The 23,519-nt window shown below is 39.6% G+C and overlaps 1 protein-coding gene across 5 annotated transcripts in view; it reads left to right on the top strand.

Annotated features, from left to right (window-relative positions):
* Nucleotides 1–3,685: 3,685 nt before the first annotated feature.
* Nucleotides 3,686–23,519, top strand: part of ubr5 (ubiquitin protein ligase E3 component n-recognin 5) — a 30,380-nt gene continuing 10,546 nt past the window's right edge. For 4 of the 5 annotated variants that reach the window (XM_085366143.1, XM_085366142.1, XM_085366141.1 and 1 more), the window contains exons 1-33: nucleotides 3,686–3,902; nucleotides 7,843–7,887; nucleotides 8,007–8,088; nucleotides 8,612–8,688; nucleotides 10,227–10,346; nucleotides 10,978–11,245; nucleotides 11,385–11,544; nucleotides 11,805–11,954; nucleotides 12,615–12,826; nucleotides 13,030–13,146; nucleotides 13,267–13,377; nucleotides 13,553–13,707; nucleotides 14,329–14,446; nucleotides 14,794–14,978; nucleotides 15,542–15,651; nucleotides 16,121–16,233; nucleotides 16,360–16,506; nucleotides 16,641–16,752; nucleotides 16,836–16,990; nucleotides 17,091–17,288; nucleotides 17,987–18,197; nucleotides 18,883–19,009; nucleotides 19,144–19,295; nucleotides 19,830–19,925; nucleotides 20,307–20,430; nucleotides 20,550–20,647; nucleotides 21,019–21,176; nucleotides 21,334–21,425; nucleotides 21,541–21,687; nucleotides 21,863–21,981; nucleotides 22,113–22,239; nucleotides 22,429–22,558; nucleotides 22,729–22,889. In XM_085366143.1, the coding sequence (XP_085222269.1) occupies nucleotides 3,841–3,902; nucleotides 7,843–7,887; nucleotides 8,007–8,088; nucleotides 8,612–8,688; nucleotides 10,227–10,346; nucleotides 10,978–11,245; nucleotides 11,385–11,544; nucleotides 11,805–11,954; nucleotides 12,615–12,826; nucleotides 13,030–13,146; nucleotides 13,267–13,377; nucleotides 13,553–13,707; nucleotides 14,329–14,446; nucleotides 14,794–14,978; nucleotides 15,542–15,651; nucleotides 16,121–16,233; nucleotides 16,360–16,506; nucleotides 16,641–16,752; nucleotides 16,836–16,990; nucleotides 17,091–17,288; nucleotides 17,987–18,197; nucleotides 18,883–19,009; nucleotides 19,144–19,295; nucleotides 19,830–19,925; nucleotides 20,307–20,430; nucleotides 20,550–20,647; nucleotides 21,019–21,176; nucleotides 21,334–21,425; nucleotides 21,541–21,687; nucleotides 21,863–21,981; nucleotides 22,113–22,239; nucleotides 22,429–22,558; nucleotides 22,729–22,889 (4,439 nt within the window). In that variant the 5' untranslated portion in view covers nucleotides 3,686–3,840. The remainder of the gene's footprint in view (nucleotides 3,903–7,842; nucleotides 7,888–8,006; nucleotides 8,089–8,611; nucleotides 8,689–10,226; nucleotides 10,347–10,977; nucleotides 11,246–11,384; nucleotides 11,545–11,804; nucleotides 11,955–12,614; nucleotides 12,827–13,029; nucleotides 13,147–13,266; nucleotides 13,378–13,552; nucleotides 13,708–14,328; nucleotides 14,447–14,793; nucleotides 14,979–15,541; nucleotides 15,652–16,120; nucleotides 16,234–16,359; nucleotides 16,507–16,640; nucleotides 16,753–16,835; nucleotides 16,991–17,090; nucleotides 17,289–17,986; nucleotides 18,198–18,882; nucleotides 19,010–19,143; nucleotides 19,296–19,829; nucleotides 19,926–20,306; nucleotides 20,431–20,549; nucleotides 20,648–21,018; nucleotides 21,177–21,333; nucleotides 21,426–21,540; nucleotides 21,688–21,862; nucleotides 21,982–22,112; nucleotides 22,240–22,428; nucleotides 22,559–22,728; nucleotides 22,890–23,519) is intronic. The other variant, XM_085366140.1, reaches the window with a different exon arrangement.

Here is a 23,519-nt window from a genome sequence, read left to right as displayed (position 1 = left end):
GTGCATACAAACTTGAAGAACAACGTATGATCGAATAATCTAGTGAAAATTTGCTCACTTACATATGCAGTAACATCCATGTGGGTAATTTTGAGTCAGATGGTTGCATTTCTCTTTGCTAGAGCTGAGTGGAAACTTGTGCTGTACTTTGCAGATAAAAGAGGAACCTGACTTGGGGCAGAAGTGCAAACTCTTATTTTCAGTTCCAGCTTTGAAGGGCGACTCTCCATGAGCTTATCAGAATGCATAAATATCCTGAAAAAACTCTGCAGCATTTTTGTGTTGGCAAATAATCAGAAGAGCAGCGCAGGAAGGACAGCTGTCATCACTACAACTGTCTCACATTATTATCAAAGGTAAACCATGCCACCTACTGGTGAGATAAACTGCAGCTTTCGGGGGATTGTACGTGTATAACCAAAATATGAGTAGGAAATCATTGTTTTGTATAGGCTGTTTTCATTTATTTATTTGTCTTTTAACAATGCAATTTTTGGGAGGGGACAGGAAACACAAAATCTGTATTTCAGGAAATTGGAAAATTCTAATCTTATCATTTGCACCATGCACTGAACAGAGGCTCATTCACCCCTCCTCTCCCAAATGGCTATCTCTTGACTATAGCTCCTTTGCTCACATCCAGGACATGCATGGGTCAAGTTTTAAGCTCTGCTTAAACTAGAGTTTCCTTTTGACAATGTTATAATGGTAACCTTGTGCTTAAATTAGAGTCTTCTACTTTTTCTTTCTTTCAAACAACAGAAAATTATTTCCTTAACTCAACAGGGCTTAAATAGACTGGGAATACCGCACTAACACAGTTTTCTATGGGAGGGAGATCAGCTGTGCACAGACTCCCAGTGGTCTTCCATTTATAGAGCTCAGGTTTTAGGCGGTTCAGTTTGAAATATAAACCAGTGTAAGAATAGCAGCAATGATCTGAGGGTCATGATTTTTTGTTTCACTTTTTTTAACATCTGTTTCATCTCTGCTGCCACAAATACAGATACGAGTATTGTGGCATGAGGAGAAGAAAAGTGGAGTTCCTGCTTTATACACTCAAAAATAAAATATGCCCAAAATGCTGACTTTAATTTGATATAATGTAAATCTTACAAGTAATTTTGTTACATAAGAGCAATGTACAAATGATAATAGAACAATGACATTTACTTGATTGGTGTACATTCAGTTTATACCAAGCATATTTTTTCTTAATTATTAGATATTTAAAAAAAAAACAAAAACATTTGATTTGATATATTTCAGTTGCATTTTTTATCAACATTATTGCTATTAATGAATACATTTTTAATGTATATTTACTTTTACTTTATTATATAACAGACATTTCCCTGTAGTGAGATGGGTATTCTTATTAATTTTACTTAGATACTACTTAAATAAATACATATTAACTTATTTACTTACATTTGTCAGTTAATGAGCTCTTCATCTTTATTTTTAATTGAGTTCTTTCTTTTTTTAATTTAGGAGCTGTCTTGTTTTATGATCTTGCCCAGAATTAGGGATGAATAAAGTACATCTGATCTTTTATTACAAATAATGTTCATTATATGCCAAAATAATGGATTAATAGTAAGTGTTGGTTGGGTTTTTTTGTTGCTGTTGTTGTTTTGGATATTTGTTATATAGCAAAAAAAATGAAAAACCAAACACAGGATTAAATATACCTATTTCCAAATGGATTGAGAGTATAATCTGATTTTGTTTTTATCCCTGAGCAGAATTTATGAAGGTCTTAAAATGTAGTTTTGCATCTCAATATAATAATTATTCTTATTTTTAATTTAGTCATAATTTTACTTTAGTCATAACAGATTTATACTTTGCTATTATAAATCAAAATGCGTAATCTTTTTAAGAGGCCCCAAATAACCCAACAACAATCCCCATGTCGCCATATTGCAAGTACTTTTGAGTAATAAATAATTACTTATATAAAAAATTATAATTTTATTTTCAGATTTTGATGTTGCTCTTACTTTATCTGCAACAAATAATATTTGGTTTACCAGCTGACGGTAAATTAACAGGACAAATCACAATTTTAAACATTTTTCAGAAACATCAGCAGTCTGCAAAATTACTCTGACAACTGTAAGGTGGTTGGATGTATTGGGAGTACAGAGCAGTAGTGGACGGTTTTGTGGAGTGGTCTGGGAGGAATCATCTGCTTCCGAGAGATGGTGATGGAGTTTAGAAGGAAGAGGACAGCCACACAACCCAATCCTGGGACAAGACGTTGGTGTGGTGCCAGGGTGCAAGTATCTGGGGATCCACATAAACAACAGACTGAATTGGAAGACCAATAAAGAGGCCATATACAAAAGGGGATGATGAGGCTCTGTTTGCTTTCAGTGTCCACAGCAAATTGTTCGAGATATCAGTCTGTACTGGCAAGTGCAGTGTACTTTGGTGTGGTCGGCTGAAGGAGTAGCATCAGAGGTGGTGATGCTACCTCTGATGGTAGCATAAAATGATTAGAGAGGCTGGCTCTTTTGAAACTGTGGTGGTGAGGAGATCACTGAACAAACTATTATCAGTCTTAAGTAATCCTCGACTGCAGCACTTAACTAGACAGGAAGCAGAGGGGCTTCAAGGAGCTGATTCAGATACACACCTATTACAGAAACAGGAAATCTTTCACACCTCGTGCTATCACTCTATATAATACAGTTTATCTGTCTAGCAGAATGACATCTGATATTATTATTATTAGTATTATTATTATTTTGTTGTTTTTTCATCATCCTTTCATTTGATTTAACTCAAGGATGAAATTTTGCAAGTAGGGGCAAAGTATACTTGCCATTAATTTCTTCATTAATATTTTATTATTCATAAATATTGTTTTACAAAGAGGCGAGCAAAAGCAAATCGCAAACAACATACAAGCAAAGAATTCAATTCAGTTACTAGTTACAGACACGCACAGAGGCCTGCATAACCACACGTGTTCACAGGGAGAAAATAGCCACAGTACAGTGGACGGTAGCAAAGAATTCAAGTTGGGTAGCTTAAACGCTAAAGCTAATAGTGCTAGCTGTGAAACATTATTATAACAACAGCAGTCCAGTTCATCGTGTTAGCATTTTAGGCTGACATTAATACATTTCTTACCACTGATTAGTTACCGTGTTATGCATTGTACATACCTTTTTTAACTGAATGGCTTTAGAAAGAATATTTTATCTATGATTAAACATTTTGACTTGGAAGCAGACAATAAAGCTAGATTATAATGACGCAATTCTTAATAGAAAAAAACTATACCGCTTGTAACTGCACAAAAGGCACAAATTTGTGCTGCTTCTTTTTCGTTGATATTCTATTTTAAAACCAATTGTCTCATCTTTTTCTATTCTATTGTTCCAGCTTTTAAAGAGGTAACCTCGCAAAATTTAACCCTTTCTTTGACCTTCATAGTGCTTTAGTGAACATATGAACACCTCGACTGCCTAACAGACAAAACATACTAAGATGCAATAGGTGCACTGGATTAGAACAAAGCCTTCGGAGTGTGGAAGTGCAACGCTTGGCTTTTTGTTACAGATGTCTTTCTTCTCGAGGCCAGCCCCATCCAATTTTTTTATTTCCTGTTTGTGCTAGAGGTCCAACCAGCGGAGCGAGTGCATGTGCACTAATCAACACACACAGAAGAAGCTGGTTAGAGTTAAGATGGCGGCATGTGGGTGAGGAGGCTGGGATCTAACTCGAGCTTTTTCGCCCTTAAAAGATTCCTATGAATCCTCATATATACAGTAATCGAAAGAGTACCCATTTCCACACGTCTCGGTGTGATTTTGGATTAGCCCAATGACATCTATACACTTCGTGGTTCACCCGTTGCCCGGGACCGAGGATCAGCTCAATGACAGGTATTTTGTTGCGGCCCGTAGAAAAAGAAGACTTGAAATCAATATTTATGTGCGGGCAGCATTGCTTAGTATTCGAGGTAATATTTGTGCTCGATGTTGACATTGTCATGTGAATATGTTCGGGTTTAAATTATTTAAATGACCCCCCCACTCGGGGGGTAAAACGAGGCCCGGCATTTTGAGGGATCCTTGTTAGCTTGCTGCTACCTAAACAGAGTCATTTGCTAACATGCTAACCTGTTAACTGGCTTTCAGTCGAATAGCTAACGCTAGCTGTCGGTTTCCTTGGTTCTCTGGATGGATTGGCTCTTAGTCAAAGTTCCGCGGTTGGGGGATGGGGTAAAGAGAGGGTATTAAAGGTTGTAAAACACAGCTTTGTACACGAAAAAGATTTCAATTTTTTACTGTTACCATATACGCTCTTTGACAAGTGTCATTGTTTTCTTTGCGAGCGTCTTGTTGATTTACCGTGATCTATGCAGCGGCTAACGTCAGCTTACCGATAGCTAGCTGCTAATGCTAGCAACCTAGTTAATTCGCTACCACGCTCTTAAGAAAGCCAAATATTTGCATTTCAGGGCGTTTGTGGAAGGGTCTTCTTTTTCTTGACGCTTCATTAAGCATTTAATTACTAACATCATTTGAAATTTTGTCACCGCTTGTCTGCTTTTAGCATTGCGCACTGAGATAAATATCTAAAATATGCAGCGAAGTACTGTTAGCACCATCGCATTCAAATTAATCTTGTTATTGACTTTAATAAGGTGGCAAACCAAGGCTTTTAAAGTTTACGGTCTGTGCTGGATTCTAAATTGCCCTGAGTGCTCACACGCGACATTTTAAGTCTTTTCACTGTTGCCTTAATACAATGTGGCACTGCACAGTGTATTTGGCCACATACTACATTGTTGCTTGGAACAAAGTGCTGTTATACATCACTCTGACTTTATGGATTTTTAGTTCTGGCCTGAAGCGGTCCCTTATCGGTGGGTTTAGCGAGGGTGTCCAGGAGATTGTTTACGACCCTTTTTTTTTTTTTTTTTTTTTTTTGGCAGAACATGCGATTTATGATAAAACTATTTATAACACCCATTGAGACTTAACTGATTAATGAGCTGCACTACTTAAAGACAAAGAGGTCAAGAAGTCAAAGTGTTTTTAGAATGACCTTGAGATTAAATACTGGTTATGGGCACGGGAGGATTTAAACATCCTCTGTTGGTTGATGTACGGTCCAAATCTGCGGGGATCAGCTTTGGTCTGATTGACAGGAAAGCGCAGTTTGCTCTTGATGGTCAGAGGCACCGCTGAAACATCTTGATTGTATGGACTATTCCTTCCTTAAAAGAGGTCAGGCTTTTTCGATCCCCAGGCATGCATGTCATTGCATGCTGCTGTCACCATGTGGTGCTATGCCCCCCCCCCCCCCCCCCTCCTCCTCACTCACTCTCTCTCTCTCTCTCATCTTCTCCATGAATTTGCAGTTGTCAAAGCAGATAAGTGCTTCTATCTGACATAAAAAGGCTTAGTCCAGCTTGCCTAGCATGAATATCTGGTCAGATTTCTTTGTTTGACCTGAGGTTTGCTTGCACACATTCATTTAGGACAGTGAAATGGCAAATGGCATTCCCCTGTAGTGAGATGGATATTTTATGTGGGGTTTTTTTCTGCTGCGGTGAAACAGTTTTAAATGGCTCATTGAAGGGAATAGACTTGTCTGTGCTAGGGTACTACCATTTGTTTGATGGGAAGGGTAGTGAATGGCTGACCTGGATGCTTTGTGAGTCATTTTCTCTTACTTTTTTGCAGTGTTAGGAGTGAGGCATGAGCTTTTAATATGTTCTGTGTCTGATGAGAATTCTGCGTGTTCTGTTGTTATGTCCCAGTGGTTTAGAGGCATTGGATGTAATTTAAAAATATTTCCTGTTTATATTCTACCTTGCATTTGATTGCTTTCTAAAGGGTGGAATTAGATTGCATATTTACTGGCATTTTCTGACATTCTGCATAGGCTGTGCATCTATTTTAGTATACATATCTTTTTTTGTATGTCTAAGTAGTGAGATTTATGTGATTTTGCATGTTTGGCCTTGACAGTAACATGTACATTGTGATGCTTTTTGTTTTTCTCACATCTTGGAGTTTGCATTTTGAGTTAGGTCACTCATCACATCACCAGTGATCTTTTGCACTTAAGAGTTCAGGAAATTGTGCAATCCAGACCTCGTGTGTGCTGAAGCATGATTGGATAACTGCATTTCCTTGAGTGTGTGAGGTGCAAATGGGTTTCATGACATGGGACACTTCTTCATAAAAGAGACTGATAGTCTAAATTAAGTATGGAAGTTGATGTCTAATTTCTTTCTTTCTTTTTCTGTGCTGATTTTTAGTGGACTGCAGAAGCACAGAGTTAGGCTGCCTATTTCAGAAAGTTATAAAACAGAGTATTAAAAGTTTACAGCAATCCTTGAATGTTTTTTTGTTTTGTTTTTTTTTTACCAATTAAAACGATTATTTTGGACTGGCAAGACAGACAACTGCTTTTCATTGTGTCAGTGGAAGATTTTTATTTTATTTTTTTATTGTCAGGTGGTTCTGGGGAAAAAAAAAAAATCAGTATCTGTTTTCTATTTGGACCATTTCAATTTCTCGTTGACACCATGTAGGGCTAAGCATGTGATATTTTCATACCATCCTCACATTGTTCTTACTAGAGTTGCAGATAGAAGATTCAGTTGCCTGCAGACAGCTGGATGGTGGTCATGACTCATCTTAAATGTTAATATAGGCAATCTTACAGCACATTTGTCAGGATTGTCAAGTGGAAAAGGGACCAAAAATAGTTTACTTTACACTTGGGGCAACTCGAAGCAAAGCTTGAAAGAGCTGTTATAATTTATTTTATATTTTCTTTAAACTGCTTTGTGTCTATTTGATAAAAGGCATGAAGCAGTGAAAATCAATGAAGTGTAATTTTTTCCACATTGCCAGTAATGGTGGGTTGTGGATTCATAACCTTTGAACTATATAGTACATTAAAAACTGACTGAGGCCCAGTTTTCCAGGCGTGGATTAAGCTTAGTCCCAGATCATAAACTTATTTTTTAATGAAGGTTATTGACTTAAACCATGTCTGGGAACTTGCTGCAAGGTATTTCAAATGCATACTACAACTCTGGCTTGTGCCTCTGACTGATATCTTCCTATGGATCGTCCTTCTTAGAGGAAACTTTGGAGCCTAACAAAGAGCCTTTTAGCTACAGTTAAACAAAAATCAACAGAACTATAAGAGAGAGTTTTTACCAGTTTGTAACCATTCATTAATTTAAGTATAATATACATTTTTATTCTCAAATAGTGAGAAATTTAAAAGGTAACACTGAGTCATTCCATTGACTCTACACACTCAAACAGGCTCATAATGCTTGCTGCACAAACATCATCACATACAAGTTCCCACAGATGTTTCGTCAGTGCTGATCAAGAACATTTATTTTTTTGTGTGTGTTATCAGCAACCTATTGTATGTCATTTTTTTAAAAGCAAAACATTATCAAGTGTTTAACATTGTCATCTTTTATCGTGGGCTTCTTTCTTGTCTTGCTATAAGGTAGAAAAGAGGTTTTGTTTTCCTAGTTCCTAATTGAATTGAATTGAATTAACAAGTTGTCCTGAGATCATTATGATCATTCAGATAAACTGAAAAGATGCATATATGTTAAAGCCTTCTGAAATACACCTATATTCTTTGCGCTTTTAAAAATGTTTTACAGTAATTTGTATGCAAATTAAAAGGGCTTGTGTATATAAACAGTAACTCATGTTACAGCATTTCTCTCAGTATGCTTTTTTGACTCTCACACAGGAACCTGTATTGAGGTCTTAAATTGGTCTGGGTGATATGTTAATGTAGTTTGTTTTTGTTTTGTTTTTTTCTCAGACTCCGTGAAGTCTCAGAGAAGCTCAACAAGTATAGTTATAACAGGTGAGTGTGTATCTGCGTTGTATTTTTAGGTGGTTTTATTCAGTGTGATCACTTATTGCAAACATTATTTTGCTTGCTGTCCTGTGTTGGGTCACTTTTTTCTTTTTCCTTTAATGCAGTCATCCACACCTTAGTCTGCTGGAGCAGGCCACCCTAAAACAGTGTGTTGTCGGTCCAAACCATGCCGGATTTCTCCTTGAGGTAATGCTATAAGTCATCAAATCAAACAGCTGCTGATCTGCTGCCAGGTCACAGTTATCAGATGCCCTCTGACTTTGCTGTACAACATGAGATAATATGCTTCAATAGATGTAGATATGGACTAGGTTTTTTTTTTTTTAAATATGTTGTTAATATCCGTCATAATTCTGCAGTTGGTGCAGCTCAGTTTGAACACTGCAGTGAAGAGTCATTAGTTAGTTGACCTCAGTTTGTATATTGCAAGTGGGTGAAAGATGCTTAGCTGAAGTGTTGAGTGTGTTTATTCATGTCAAGCTGATGCCACATTATGATGATGTTGAATTATAGATTGCACTGTGATAAATGAGTTGGTATGGTGTAGTTAACATGCTAATTAACTAGCTTAGAAAAATAGTTTAAAGAAAAGACTGTATTTTACTCAGTTTTGTTTTCATTTCCTAATGTAATAAATTAATGTAAATGTATTTGTTTTCCCTTTTTGATTAATGTAATACATTAAAAGTCACTGTTGCGACTCTTTCAGGATGGACGTGTATGCAGAATCAGCTTTGCTGTCCAGCCGGATCGCCTGGAGCTCAACAAGCCGGATGGCAGCGATGGGTGAGAGACTTGTTTATAATGGGATTTGTCCCAGGAAACCTTTTTAGCTTTTAGCTTTGGCACTGAATTGGAAAACAGATTGCTTGTGGAGACGTCTCGTTCAAGATGCAGCGAATATGCTCAGGCTCATGGATCTTGGTTGCTGTAATGTGAATTCTAGTCAATACTTATGCCCTTTTTGGCGAGTATAACACATTTGGACATGGTTTCATTTCTAGCATATTACTGTGGTATTGTCTGTTTCAACAAAGATTAGCTCCAAAGTCTTAAATCTATAGCTGTAAACATGTATTTCTATACATTATCTTACCTAAACTGCTGTTTGAATATCAGATGCTCTTGTTTTAGTTTAATTCAAATCAAATCTTCTCAGTATAGCTCTGTCTTAGGAATTTTTTTTGTACCTCGAATATAAAAAGAAAAAGCTTCTTTTTTTCTTTTTTTTTTTGACACCAATAGACTAAAAACATAGCAGCCCTAAAATTGTTTTGTAAGGTTCTGAAAGCCAGTTCCCTTTTTGGCTGAGCAAGTGTGTGCGCCATTTGCCACAACTTTTTTTTTTGTTTGTTTGTATGTTTCTATAAAAATACCTTTTCACTAGCTGCTTTGTTTCTCGTTGGCTATGTACATGTATTTTGGTGAGTGTCTCATTGATAGTTGTTGATGTCCTGCCAGCAGACCAACATCCAACAGTGATTTCATATACTAGCTGTTCAATATGCATGCGAGTTGGGCAGTAAGAGACTAAGGAGCCCTCTGCTCCAGATTTTGCTGTAGAGCATATGTTTCGTTCCCTGCCACAGACTCGCAGAACAACAGGACATGGCTTAGCTATTCATTTGGCACTATTGTGGGTTGTTGGGAAGCCCAACGAAAAGAGCCTTGACAAGTTGTCTTTGGGAAGTTTGTCAGCATACTCAACAAACACATTTGTGTGGTTTTGAATTGTAATGGATTGTGTCAGTTTGTTGACTGGTGGATTGAATTTGTTGTTTGCTTCTATTATATCTGAATCATTTGACTTTCCTTTTCTGTATTGCATTTCCTTCTGTAACAGTGTAGTAATACCTGATTATGTTTCGTTTAAAGGGTTTTTTTCTTTCATTCAAAAGACAAATTATACAAATGTACAACACATCACTTAGGAATATTGCAGCAAACTACTTTTGTTTAGACTCATACATTATTCAATTATTAGGAGAAAGCACTCGCAGCCCCAAAACCCAAGAACTTTTAAAAATGGAAAGTCTTGATGGAGGAATGAGTTGCAGCCAATTCTGATTCCCAAGGGTGTTGCCATGCTAGTCTCCAAAATACCCCCTCCTGTTTCATAGTTTAATAATAAAATGAATCCTGAACCAAGGGGTGTAAATTAACTAATACCTGGGGTAAATTTACTTTGTTAACCCAGGTTATAAAGGTTAAAAAAATATATATATATATATAAAAAAGCGAGAGGATTTTTTTGGTTTGTTTGTTTTTTAGTCCTTTTGGGACATCTGTAGGTTTGTAACTGATCTCCCATCTTTTGTTTCCAGTTCAAAGTTGAGCAGTGGTTCAGGGACAGGAAGGAGCTCCAGGCCAGGCAGGACCAGTGATCCACCCTGGTTCCTGTCTGGTTCTGACACACTGGGCAGACTGGCAGGCAACACCCTTGGGTAAGTTCTGGCAGGGCTGACAGTCGAATGGTCCTGTGAAAGCTCAGTGTATAGAGCTTAACAGTGGCTCAGCAGTGAGTTAGTGGTGTTTTCCTTGCTTTTTTTTCACTGCCACACATTCTGGTGAGAACATTTTAGGGTGTTGTAAAATGTAAATAAATGTATCCCCAGCGGACGCATCAAAAAGCATCAGCTTTTTTATCCTTGTGGTTTTCTTACTGCTTTTCATATTGGTGACCACTGGAGAACCACTTGCTACTACAAAATATTGTTGTTGTAAGACCTTAATACAATTCAATGCCTAGGAACAATGGTTTCGAACATCCCAAATAAACAAATCTATTACTTCCTCTTGGAGGAAATTAATCTGTGTATATGCTATTATTCTACAATGAAATTTTTTTCTTTCACTTTGCCTAATTAAATGAGGAAAAGGGGCACCAGTTTAATCAGAATTTTGTGGGTTTTTTAATTTTTTTTTAAGTCTTGCTGATTCCATCTCAGTGTGGACTAACCCGTCTCTGCTGTCACAAAGACCAAATTCCTTTGTAATCAGATGTGTGCGTGTTTGTAGTCAGGTGGTGTGTTTTTGCGGTTGTGTCTGATTGTGGCTTTAAACTGTATGTAACAGGAGTCGCTGGAGCTCTGGTGTAAATGGAGGCAGTGGTGGAGGTGGAAGTGGAGGAGGAGCAGGAGGAGGTGGAGCAGGAGGTGGAAGCAGTGGAGGAGGAGGCGGAGGAGGCGGAGGCACATCGGGTAGGTCGTCAACAGCAGCTCGTGACTCCCGTCGACAGACCAGGGTCATCCGTACAGGAAGAGACCGAGGCTCAGGACTTCTGAGTAGCCAGCCTCAGCCTGTCATACCTGCTTCTGTCATCCCCGAAGAACTCATTACTCAGGTACAGCACGCTCAGCCTTTACACAGACCCTTCCTCTTAAGAATGTTTTTGTAGCCTCTTTTAATCCTGTCTTTACAGTAATTAACAGTGATATTCATGAGAAATGTTTTTTACTTTTGTGACCTTGTACATTCCCCAGGCCCAGGTAGTTCTTCAAGGGAAATCCAGGAGTGTGATCATTAGGGAGCTCCAGAGAACCAACCTAGATGTCAACCTCGCCGTAAATAACCTGCTGAGCCGGGATGATGAAGATGGAGATGATGGCGATGACACTGCCAGCGAGTCTTACCTCCCTGGAGGTTTGTCACACAAATGGCAAATGGCTCATATGTAATGACGTTGTTTTGTGAAATCACTACTCTTTAACACTGAAACAGTGTACTTTTAATTTGAGTGCAGCACATTAAGATATAAGTAGGCTTTTGGCAAAAGGTTTTGCTGTTTTAAATTCTGATCATTGTAAATTGAAATTGTTTTACCATAATCATAAAAAAAGATTTGAGGGGTTTTATGATTCTGTCTTAAAATTTGAAATTTTATGTGTGCTTCCCTTGTACAGAGGATCTGATGTCCCTGTTGGATGCAGATATCCATTCAGCCCATCCCAGCGTCATCATTGATGCTGATGCCATGTTCTCTGAGGACATTAGTTACTTTGGCTATCCCTCTTTTAGACGCTCGTCACTGTCTCGTCTGGGATCCTCCAGAGGTAACTCAACAACTCTCTTCTGACTAGTGATGGGAAGGCAGGGTGTTCTAAAGGCTTTGGTGGCAGCACTGGTGATGGCTTTTGTTCATCTGGGGATGGCTTTATAAGGGAATACTACTGAAAAGCTGGAAATCAAGGCGACTGTGGGTATAATGCCAAATACTGCACTTACAGTTAACCACCGTTCAGGTGTTTCTGTAAAGCTTGTGAAAGCGAAATGGTTCTCGTGGTCTACAGTGTACATTTCCCTTTAGTTTGTTTAGCTGAGTTTATATTATGAATGTTTGGTGTTTTATGCTGCATGGCTGTAGTACATACTGTGAGCTCTCTGAGAAAGGCCCGCTAGGCCCACCTGTCCTAACAAGGACCCTTCAAGGGTCTATTTAAAACCCTCCCTAGCCCACTTTTAGCCCATATGCATGCTTTCTTTCTGTCTATCCACTTCCTCTTCTGTCTCGCATTTTAATGAGCGTGCAATGTGACTCACCACAGTATAATTTAGATTCCCACTCAATCTCAAGTATTGAAATTGATTGATTTTTCATTATAGTGATTCTAAAGAATCTATCTTTCTCTCTCTATTCTTAAAACGATGTTGACGGGTCTTTCCCAGAGAGTGGCTTACTTCTATCCCACTGGTGTGACCTTATTGCATACCAGTTCTCCTTCTTCCCTTAGAGCGTGACTCAGAGCTGTTGCGTGAACGTGAGTCTGTATTGAGGTTACGTGAGCGTCGGTGGCTCGACGGGGCCTCTTTTGACACGGAGCGCGGTTCCACCAGCCGTGAGGGGGAACAAAGTCTTGACAAGAAGAGTATCCCTGTGCAGAGCCCCGTTTCCCTGGGAGAGGAGCTCCAGTGGTGGCCTGACAAGGTAAGAAAAGCACAGAAGACTGTTCAGAGATTGTCTTTTTAAAACAAACAAACAAACAGGAAGTTGCGTCATTATTGCAAGGCAAGTGGAGATTTCACCTGTTTCCTTTGTTCGTCTGGTGTCTGTGCATCATGATTGGAGTTGAGTTGGATTGAAGTTTTTCTTGATCCTACATTTGCTGAGATCTTCAATTTCCTTTCTAGGATGGTGTGAAGTTTGTGAGCATTGGAGCAATGTTCTCAGAGCTGGTAGCTGTGAGCTCCAAAGGAGAGCTGTATCAGTGGAAGTGGAGTGAATCCGAACCCTACAGGAATCCACAGGTGATGAATTCAACCCGTGTTACTGGAAGAAAAACTAAAATCTAGTGAAATAAGATATATATGTATCTTTTATTGTAGCAAGAGCTTAAATCACTAACTTCCTGGTATTTGTCACATCAGAATCCTGCTATTCATCACCCACGTATGTCCTTCCTGGGGCTGGCTAATGAGAAGATTACCTTACTGTCTGCCAATAGCATCAGGGCCACTGTAGCTACAGAGACCAACAAGGTAGGTTTTTAATTGCTCTTCTTTACATTAGAACAATGTTGTTTGTGCAGCCTTGAGACAATTATTGCTGTTTGTTTGTTTTGGGTTTTTTTTTAATTGTTCATGAACTATTCTAACAATTGACATTTATTTAATCATCTGTTCATTAGCTGATGTTTGTATGGATGTCATGCAGGTGGCAACCTGGGTGGACGAAACACTGAGCACCGTAGCCTCAAAGCTGGAGCACAGTGCACAGGCTTTCCCTGAGCTGCAGGGGGAACGCATGGTGTCGCTGCATTGCTGTGCACTCTACACATGTGCACAGCTGGAGAATAGCCTCTACTGGTGGTGAGAAGAAAATGTTGTTTTTCTGTGAAGTTACATTGATTTCTAGTTGTTTACGGGAAATGGCAACATTCGCTTGAAAGCGTCCCCATAACATTGTCGTACCACTCAGTTTGTCTTACGAGCCAGGACTGTTCATTACGAGCAGAACAATAGGTTAAATCAAGAATTGTCCGTGTTAGTTGTAGCACTTACGTGTCTACGTGCCATAACATTACTAAGTGCTACCAGTGATGCATGTATTATTTTTTCCAGCTTTTGTGTCTGAAAATTGTACACCTTGTGTTCCCTGTTCATATAGTTTGATTGAAATGATTTTTTCTATGCTAACCCCCCCACCCCACAAAAAAAGAAAAAGCTAAAGAGATATTTTTAAAATGTCAAAAGATCCTGAAAATTTGTACATCAACTTCAGTAACCTCTGTCTTATGGCAAAACACACAAAGGAGTCACACAGTTTGGTAATCTTTGGTACAATGCAAAGATTACCAAGTGATGTCACAGTCGGCATGAGAGCATTGTATATTGTATCATAGGAAAAGTGTAGATGTCAGTGAAGTGTTTTGCTTTTTGTTTTTATTTGTTTGTTTTTGTTTTAAGTTTACTGCTTCCATCTCTCTGCAGGGGTGTTGTGCCTTTCAGTCAAAGGAAGAAGATGCTTGAAAAGGCCAGAGCCAAGAACAAAAAGCCAAAATCCAGTGCTGGCATCTCCTCAATACCCAACATCACTGTGGGAACACAGGTAGGAAGAAACTTGTTTTTGTTTGTATGTTGTTGGGTTTTTTTGTTTTGTTTTGTTTTTTTTTTTAGCTTTTTTGTTTTGAGGAGATTTTATTTCTTTATTATTATTATTATTATTATTATTTTTTTTTTTTTTTTTTGGGGGGGGGGAAATGGGGACCCAAGTTCATCCTCAGTTAATTTGCCATCTCAAAGTTTACTCTAGCTTTAGCTCTGGAATTACCTTACCAAATAAGAATATTTAAAAAATGCTAAAATGAGTAACGAAATATACTTGGGTAGCTTGTCGAATTAAAGTATGTAATAAACACTAGGCACCGATCAATTCACGAGTTTCTTTTTCCTTAGGTGTGTTTGAGAAACAATCCCCTTTACCATGCCGGTGCAGTGGCCTTTTCTGTCAGTGCTGGAATTCCCAAAGTGGGTGTCCTCTTGGAGTCTGTCTGGAACATGAACGACAGCTGCAGGTTCCAGCTGCGCTCACCAGAGAGCCTGAAGAACATGGAGAAGACCACTAAGACCCAGGAAATCAAGTCAGTTTCATTTTTATTTAGTAGAAAGCTTTTACATGTTTGGATCTGAATAGTGTTTCAGCAGATGGTTTGTTATGTTACGTCGTCGTTGGTAACTGCCTGGAAAAGGACACATACTTAGTTCAGTAAGCCAATGATGGGTCTACCATATGCTAGTTTTGAAAGTTACCAAGCAGGTAGTCGCGGTAGCTGTGCAGTAAGCTCATCATTAGACAATTCTTGGCATCTTTCTAAGCAAAATTTGCTATTAAAATGAAGTCAAATTGGGGGAAAAGGACTTGGTAGGTGATTGGGTGAATTATATCTTATGTACTGTTGCACCTGAAAGTATGCTCTTGGTGCAGCTTTGTTAGTCAGTAGTTTGTCAGGATAGTAATAGACCTGAATTAACTGCCAGCCACAGGTGTGTAGCTTGAAGCCTGGCAAGATGGATTTTACCTTGATCATAAGATTTTCATTCTGTGTCAATAGAAATAAGTGAAATACACATGCCGTTGCAGAGAGTAGTATGCTCAAAAAAACAGCAGGAAAATGAATCCATTTGTCTTGGTCTCCTCTCATAGGACTGAAAGCAAGCCAGAGCTGGTGAAGACTGAAATGGGTCCTCCTCCCTCCCCAGCATCTACTTGCAGTGATACCTCTTCCATTGCTAGCAGTGCCTCTCTGCCCTACAGTATGTAATCTTGTCTCATACCATCTCTCTCTTTAACTATTTGCTGTATCAACAACATCCAAGGCTTGACTTTCCTATCTCCCAGGCACAGAACCAATTTCTTCCTCTCTCTGTGCTCTCATTAGTCCCTTTGACTTTGAAACAGATGGTGCACACGGTTTTATCAGCAACTTTTTTTTCCCCCCCGCCTGTTTTCCTGTGAAGGAAATGTGGCCAACTCGCACTATATACTGTGGCATATCTGGTTGCCTTCTTACAACTGCTTATCACATGAACCATGTGGCAAACTGTCAGTTTTAATTACTTTTCACAAGTACACACTAAAGCTTCACCTTTTTGTTTGTTTTTCTTTTCTTTTGTACTGTGCAGGCCTATTTCGAAGTATTTTTCTGAGCTGCTTATAGTACCTTAATGTAAATGATATACAATGATAAAACGACTAAAATTAAATGTGCTGTCCCGCTTGTAGAGCGAAGACGCTCCACACCAGCTCCCAAAGAGGAAGAAAAGGTCAATGAGGAGCAGTGGCCTCTTAGAGAGGTAGTCTTTGTGGAAGATGTTAAAAATGTTCCTGTGGGAAAGGTAAGTGCATCTGAAGCAAATATTTGAATACAGAGAAGGTCAAACTTTGATTATTATTTTTTTGACTCTTGCTTTTCCTTAACTGCATCTCAGTTTAACAATTTATTACTTTTATTTATGCCGTAGGTGCTTAAAGTCGATGGCGCATATGTTGCTGTCAAGTTTCCTGGGACATCAAGCAGCATGAGCAACCAGAGCACTGCCGCTCCCCCTGATTCAGACCCGTCATCACTGTTGCAGGACTGTAGGCTCCTCAGAATAGATGAGCTACAGGTATTAACTGATTCAACACAGCTTGTTTTCATTCCAGTAAATGAAACTTAATTTCAGTCACTGAGTTATGTATCTGACTGATGATCTACAGATATTTTGGTTCACTGACTTTGTCATCTCCATCTGCTTGACAGGTGGTTAAAACTGGTGGCACTCCAAAAGTTCCAGACTGTTTTCAGCGAACACCTAAAAAGCTCTGTATCCCAGAAAAGGCTGAGATTCTGGCTGTAAATGTTGACTCCAAAGGTGAGTTTTTTCTGAAGGTCAGCCTTCTATAGAGTTCTTTATCTGCAATATCTCCTGACCTTAATCATCTCGTCATCTTCTAGGAGTCCACGCAGTGCTGAAAACTGGTAACTGGGTAAGGTACTGCATCTTTGACCTGGCCACAGGCAAAGCTGAGCAGGAGAATAACTTCCCTACTAGTAACCTGGCCTTCCTCGGGCAGAATGAGCGCAATGTGGCTATCTTTACTGCAGGACAGGTGAGACAGGCTATTGAGGACCAGCATGTTTTCACTACACGTTGTACAAATATTTACCCAATGCTCCACTTTAAATGTTTAATATTTAATTTTTATCAAGGAGTCTCCCATCATCCTCCGAGATGGAAATGGCACAATCTACCCTATGGCCAAAGACTGCATGGGTGGAATTCGAGATCCTGATTGGTTGGACCTCCCACCTATAAACAGCCTGGGAATGGGGGTGCACTCTCTGGCCAATCTCCCTTCAAACTCCACCATTAAAAAGAAAGCTGCTATTATTATTATGGCTATCGAGGTAAACGCAACCTTTATTAATTCATTCATAGAAAACAAAAAAAATTTAAGCTTCAAGCAGCGATGAGATGCCCATCGGACCCTGGCGTACGTCAGAGCATGCTGCGGTCAAGCTTTGCTGAACGTTTCCAATTGTCACTCTGATGTATGTCATTCATTATGTGTGAATGAGAGGAAATTAAATTTTCATGACAAATGGTCGAATCACAGACGCCACCTGCAACCAAAGCTCAAAAGCGCTGCGATTTAATATGGCCCAGTTCTGTAGTTTAGATGGACACAATATAAAGTTGATCTGATAAAATCCCTGTGAGGAGTTTGCATAATTACATCGCCTGGAAATTGCAAAATTGCCATTTTAAACTCAAAATGGTGGACTTCCTGTTGGGGTCCCATTTAGTTTTTTTTTTTTTTTTTTCTCCATTTTGGCATTTTACACGTGTTTACCAAATTTTGTTTTAAAATACTCTGATTTTCATTTTGTGTGCAAAATGTCAGGAGTTTTTGAGTATGTTAAACCCCTCAAAAAGCCTGAATAAACTTTAGTGCTCGGGTGCTAATAACATTAACATGTACTTGACCAAGTAGAACAAGTCAATGTGATCAGTGTTGCTCTGTGCCCCTGCTCTCCTCCTTTATAGAAGACCAGAATGCTATGTAGATTATAACGAGTACTCACACAAGTTATTTCACTTTCAGAAGCAGACGCTAATGCAGCATGTGCTGCGCTGCGACTATGAGGCGTGTCGGCAGTACCTGGTCAACCTTGAGCAGGCCTTCCTGTTAGATCAGGGCAGCCAAGCCCTCGGAGCACTTTTGGGTCATCGATGTGATGGAAACCGCAACATCCTCCATGCTGCCGTCTCAGTCTGCTTCCCCGTTAGTAACAAGGAGACCAAAGAAGAGGAAGGTAAGTGGGTGTGTGTGTGGTTGTGGACTGTGTGGACAAAAAAGTCTTTTAGGATCGATCAGATTCTCCCCTGCCAATTTGGAACTGTTAGAAATACAATAGCAAGGTGACTTTTCACTCGAACGCTCACATTAATATCAATAATAGGGACTTGAAGTAGTAAAAATAGAAATGGAGTTGGAAATGCCCGAAAAGTCATGGCAATACTTTACCTCAAAAGAATGAATGGCCACACCTGCCATTTGCAGTGATTTACGCCTTTTATGTTCTTTGGAAGTAGCCTGCAAATGTCCAGAAAGATTCCTCTGCCATCTGCTGTGACCATCTTTCAACCTCAGTTAATGTAGTAGAATGGGAAAAGTGAGGCTGATAGGAAATTAAAAACTTGCCAGATGTAAAGACTTTAACCCCTGTGGTGACTCTTAAAACAATATGTAACATGTAATCCAACTGCAGGCAGTTTCCATGCATTAAAAAACACGCTGTACGTTCATGAACGATCCTCAATCATGCAGTTTCTATATACAAATACACAGAGTAAGGAACAGTATTTTTTTTTTTTTTTTAATGAAGCAAGTATTTTAATCCATCAACATATAGATATTATATGTTATATGTATTATATATGTATATGTATTTCAGCTAATTCCTTTCCACGCTCAGTGACCATGTTATTTCATTTCAGAAGCTGAAAGGTCAGAGAGGAACACATTTGCAGAGCGTCTGTCTGCTGTGGAGGCGATTGCCAATGCCATCTCTGTGGTCTCAAGCAATAGCTCTGGAAATAGGACCGGCTCCTCCAGCAGCAGAGGGTAAATGAGCTCCACAGAATGTATAACAAAAAATGCCCTACAGCAAAGAAATGTTTTGGCTGTCCATTTTGGCAGTACCACCGAAACAGGATCTAAGTTATTGACTCGTTTGTCTTTGGGGGGATTGTCACTAGCCTTCGTCTTAGGGAGATGATGCGGAGGTCTTTAAGAGCAGCAGGTCTTGGTCGACATGAATCTGGCCCGTCATCCAGTGACCATCAGGATCCTGTGTCCCCACCCATTGCTCCACCAAGTTGGGTTCCTGACCCTCCACCCATGGACCCTGGTGAGTGCATCTGAAAAAAATGGTAGAGTTAGATTATTTTTATGTGGTGTTTAAAGTGAACAAAGAAAAATAAATTAAATGCATCTTTATTTCTGACACAACCATTCTCCAGCAACACATCGAATTTGATATTTTTTTTCAATGTAATGTAAAACACACAGTGGTAGCCATTTGTAGAATATTGCAGAAGTTATTTTGCTGTTTAATTTACAGTCATCATTTTTGAGATTTCCAAATAAATAGATTCTGACTCATTGTGTGGGCGTTTTTTATTATTTTAGCAACTATGGAGTTCTTGATGGTCTTTTCACTTGTACTTGTAGAAATCCACCCAGACCAGTGCAATGTCTTTTTTTTTGTTTTTACCATAGTTGTTAATCAGTGAGGTAGTTTTGCACCACCTTACTGGAAAGTGGAGCCTTAAAATTTAAGTGCCCTCCCTTCCTTTTATAGAATTACAATAACAACCGTCTTTTGATTTTCATAATCCTGATTTTATTAAAAATACAAACTGTGTTTGTTTTTCATGAAAAGATGGAGACATCGACTTCATTTTAGCACCAGCTGTGGGTTCACTCACCACTGCTTCCACTGGTAGCAGCCAGGGACCGAGCACCTCCACAATACCAGGTGCATACCTTCTTTATCACGTGCCTCTTTTCCACTAAAGCAGTTTGGTAAATTTAAAAAGAAAACCTTTTGACACTTGGAAAACCAAGTCTTTGCCGGAAATTCTTGTGTAGCAGTGGAGCCAACACTTTGGTAACTTAGAAACGTAGAAACCTATAACATGCTGTGTCAGGGTGTTTGGAGGAACGGGGATAAAGTCACATTGTGACCGCCTAACAAAAAAGGACGGCACAACAGTAGCATCCGCCTAATTCAAACCAGAAGAACGATTGTATCAATGAGAACTATAAATATAAATAAATCATATAAATGAATTGCCAGCTCTATGCTTAAATCTTGTAACGCCTACTGACTAACTGTATGTGTTTTCCATATGAGCAGGGCCGTCCACTGAGCCTTCTGTGGTTGAGTCTAAAGACAGGAAGGCCAATGCCCACCTTATCCTTAAGCTGATGTGTGACAGCGTTGTTCTGAGGCCACACTTACGGGAGCTGCTCTCTGCAAAGTAAGAGTCTTTATTACTGCATTAAAATTGACTGAAAATCTGCTTATTTCTCCCCTGCTATCGTTTGCTCAGGTGCTCTCCTGGAAGTGCTCATGCATATTGTTGCCTTTGTTTGACAGGGATGCCCGAGGAATGACCCCGTTCATGCTAGCTGTCAGTGGGAGAGCTTACCCAGCAGCTATCACCGTGCTTGAGGCTGCACAGAAAATGGCCAAGGGTGAGTTAACAAGCTGGCTGAGAACTGGTTCGCTGGAAACCTTTGTGTTAAAGTGTCTAAATTCAAGAACATGTATTGCATTAACATCTTCACACTAATCAAACGGAGCAGGCATGGAGACATTTGCACTAATATTGTGTTACCAACCAGCTGCCATCTCTGAACAGTTTCTGGGAAAGCAGCAGAGTTTTTAGTACATCTGATATCATTGTAAGTGGTTAGGAAATAGCTGGAACATTGGAGGTTATCCATGAGTTATGTGAATCCTGACCTATTTTGGTGCCCTGCTTCCAGCAGCTAACTGAAGTGTTATAAGTGGCATTCCCGTGTTTCCATGGTTTTTTGTTGTTCCCCAAATGTCTTGAACACAGTTGGTGACCTGGGTATCACAGAGAAGGAGGATGCTGATTCGGTGTTCATGGAAATGATTTGCCCCTCGGGTACAAACCCAGATGATTCTCCCCTGTATGTTCTCTGCTGCAACGACACCTGCAGTTTTACATGGACTGGAGCTGAGCACATTAACCAGGTCAGCCTGTGACAATCCCATTACACTAAAATGTACTCGCTAGAAGAAGTGTTGTGTGTCTGGAAAGTAAGCGGTCTACTTTTAGAATGGCCAAACTCTTTTGCGAATATATTTCTATAGATGTTGACATTTTTCATGACACTTGCGTTGTATTTAGGATATCTTTGAGTGTCGAACATGTGGCTTGCTGGAGTCCCTCTGCTGTTGCACTGAATGTGCAAGGGTGTGTCACAAAGGACATGACTGCAAGTAAGTCCTAGTTTTCAGTGTGGGCTTTTTCACTCCTTGCTAATGCTCGTCTCTCTTACCATTGTTACCAGCTCTTGAAACTAAGTCACTAGACTTTGTATATCCTCTTTCCCAGGTTGAAAAGGACTTCACCTACAGCGTACTGTGACTGTTGGGAGAAATGCAAGTGTAAAACGCTCATAGCTGGTCAGAAGGCAGCTCGCCTGGATCTGTTGTACAGGCTACTCACCACCACAAACCTGGTTACAACACCAAACAGCAGGTGAGCCTGTGAACTCTGCCCCAGGCTTTAATTTGTCTGCTTCATATAGAAGTGCTTCTTGTTCTTTATAGTTGGCAAATGAATTTAGAATTTAACTTGCCACTCTGCTAAAGCTCCATTGTGTTACATAAGTGAGCAGAGGTGGTAGGTCTGTCTGACTTGTTTCTATCTGCAGGGGAGAGCATATATTACTGTTCCTGGTGCAGACTGTTGCCAGGCAGAGTGTTGAGCACTGTCAGTACAGACCACCGCGCATCAGAGAAGATAGGAACCGCAAGGCTGCTAATGCAGAAGGTTGGTTCAAGACCTTTGTCTCATTTACCCACCTTTTTAACTTTAGGTCCATGCTAATTAGAGATTTTACAAGAGTTCATTTGAAAGCAGAACACAGATCCTGAGAGAAAGCTGTCGTGTTCTTGTTTCAGACTCTGACATGCCAGACCACGATCTAGAACCTCCCCGCTTTGCTCAGCTGGCTCTGGAGAGAGTCCTGCAGGATTGGAATGCCCTAAAGTCAATGATCATGTTTGGTTCTCAGGAGAATAAAGACCCGTAAGTATCAGAAGCATTGGAGTTTGAGAATGCATTTTTTTTCCTGAACAAGTCTGATCCACTAATTGCACTATTCAGACCCGATTTTAAATGGTGTGTTATAATCCAAATCAAATATTCAATCAACTATAGCTGTGATGTAGTAATTTGTGTAGCTTGTATCTCAATCCTGTATTTCTTGTTTCCCAGACTTAGTGCCAGCAGCAGAATTGCTCACCTCCTACCTGAAGAGCAGGTCTACTTGAATCAGCAGAGTGGCACCATTCGCCTTGACTGTTTTACTCACTGCCTCATTGTCAAGTGTGCTCCTGACATCACTGTAAGTGCAGTTAGTCTTCCGTTTCCAGTGCACACAGTGTAAAATTCACATTCAGTGTAAATAAGTAACCCTGGTAACATATTTTATTGGGATTGGTCACTCTGTAACTTACTGACTTGTATTCATGCACGACAATCCTCATCGGGTGTTTTATCTCCCTGTTGTATTAGTTCATAGATACGTTACTGGGTACTCTGGTAAAGGAGCTGCAGAACAAGTACACACCCGGTCGGAGAGAGGAGGCTATCAACGTCACCAGAAGGTTCTTGCGCTCTGTGGCCCGAGTTTTTGTCATCCTCAGTGTGGAGATGGCGTCATCAAAAAAGAAAAAGTAAGAACACAATTTGCCGAACACTTTTCTTTTTTTTTCTTTTTAAAGAATTCTCTTGTCTACATTAATCTGTTTAATTTACAATTCTGCTTTGAATCCATGACCATCAAGCAGCTGTTACCAGCATTTATACCTGTACGGTTTGATTTTGCAGGTAGCAGCACTTTGGGTTACGCTTTAGGGTTTCAGAAGGGTTTTCTGTCGTGGATTTAACATTGAAGTAATCTACTGTAAAAAGCCGGGGATGAAGTTGCATTTAAAAGTCCCTGCTTTCTTTTATGACAGTTTTAGTGTCATCATTGACCTAGTGGTCAAGAACTGGATAATCGACTTTAAGGTTTTTGAGAACAGCTCAGTTTTAGACTAATGTGAATGTCTGTGTTAAATTTATGTAGAGCCACCAATGGCCTATACAAGTAGCCAGTGATATTGCCAGCATTTATAGTTGTGCCAATTGCTCTGCATTGTCATGGCCAACACATCTCTTGTAAGTGGACTTTCTCCCTTTGAGATGATTCATTCTCTTCCATTTCCAGTCCAACGGTACCAAACACGCCAATCACAGATGTTGCGGGCTGCGTCGATGCAACATCTAGTTACATTTCTAGAGAGGTGCACATCAGGTTTCAG

The sequence above is a fragment of the Diplotaxodon limnothrissa genome, linkage group LG11 (genome assembly GCF_057381915.1).
Source record: "Diplotaxodon limnothrissa isolate DT_005_m linkage group LG11, D_limnothrissa_male_GT1.1, whole genome shotgun sequence".
NCBI lineage: Eukaryota > Metazoa > Chordata > Actinopteri > Cichliformes > Cichlidae > Diplotaxodon > Diplotaxodon limnothrissa.
The sequence above is the reverse complement of the archived record's forward strand: the minus strand, read 5'-3'. Positions and strand labels throughout refer to the sequence as shown.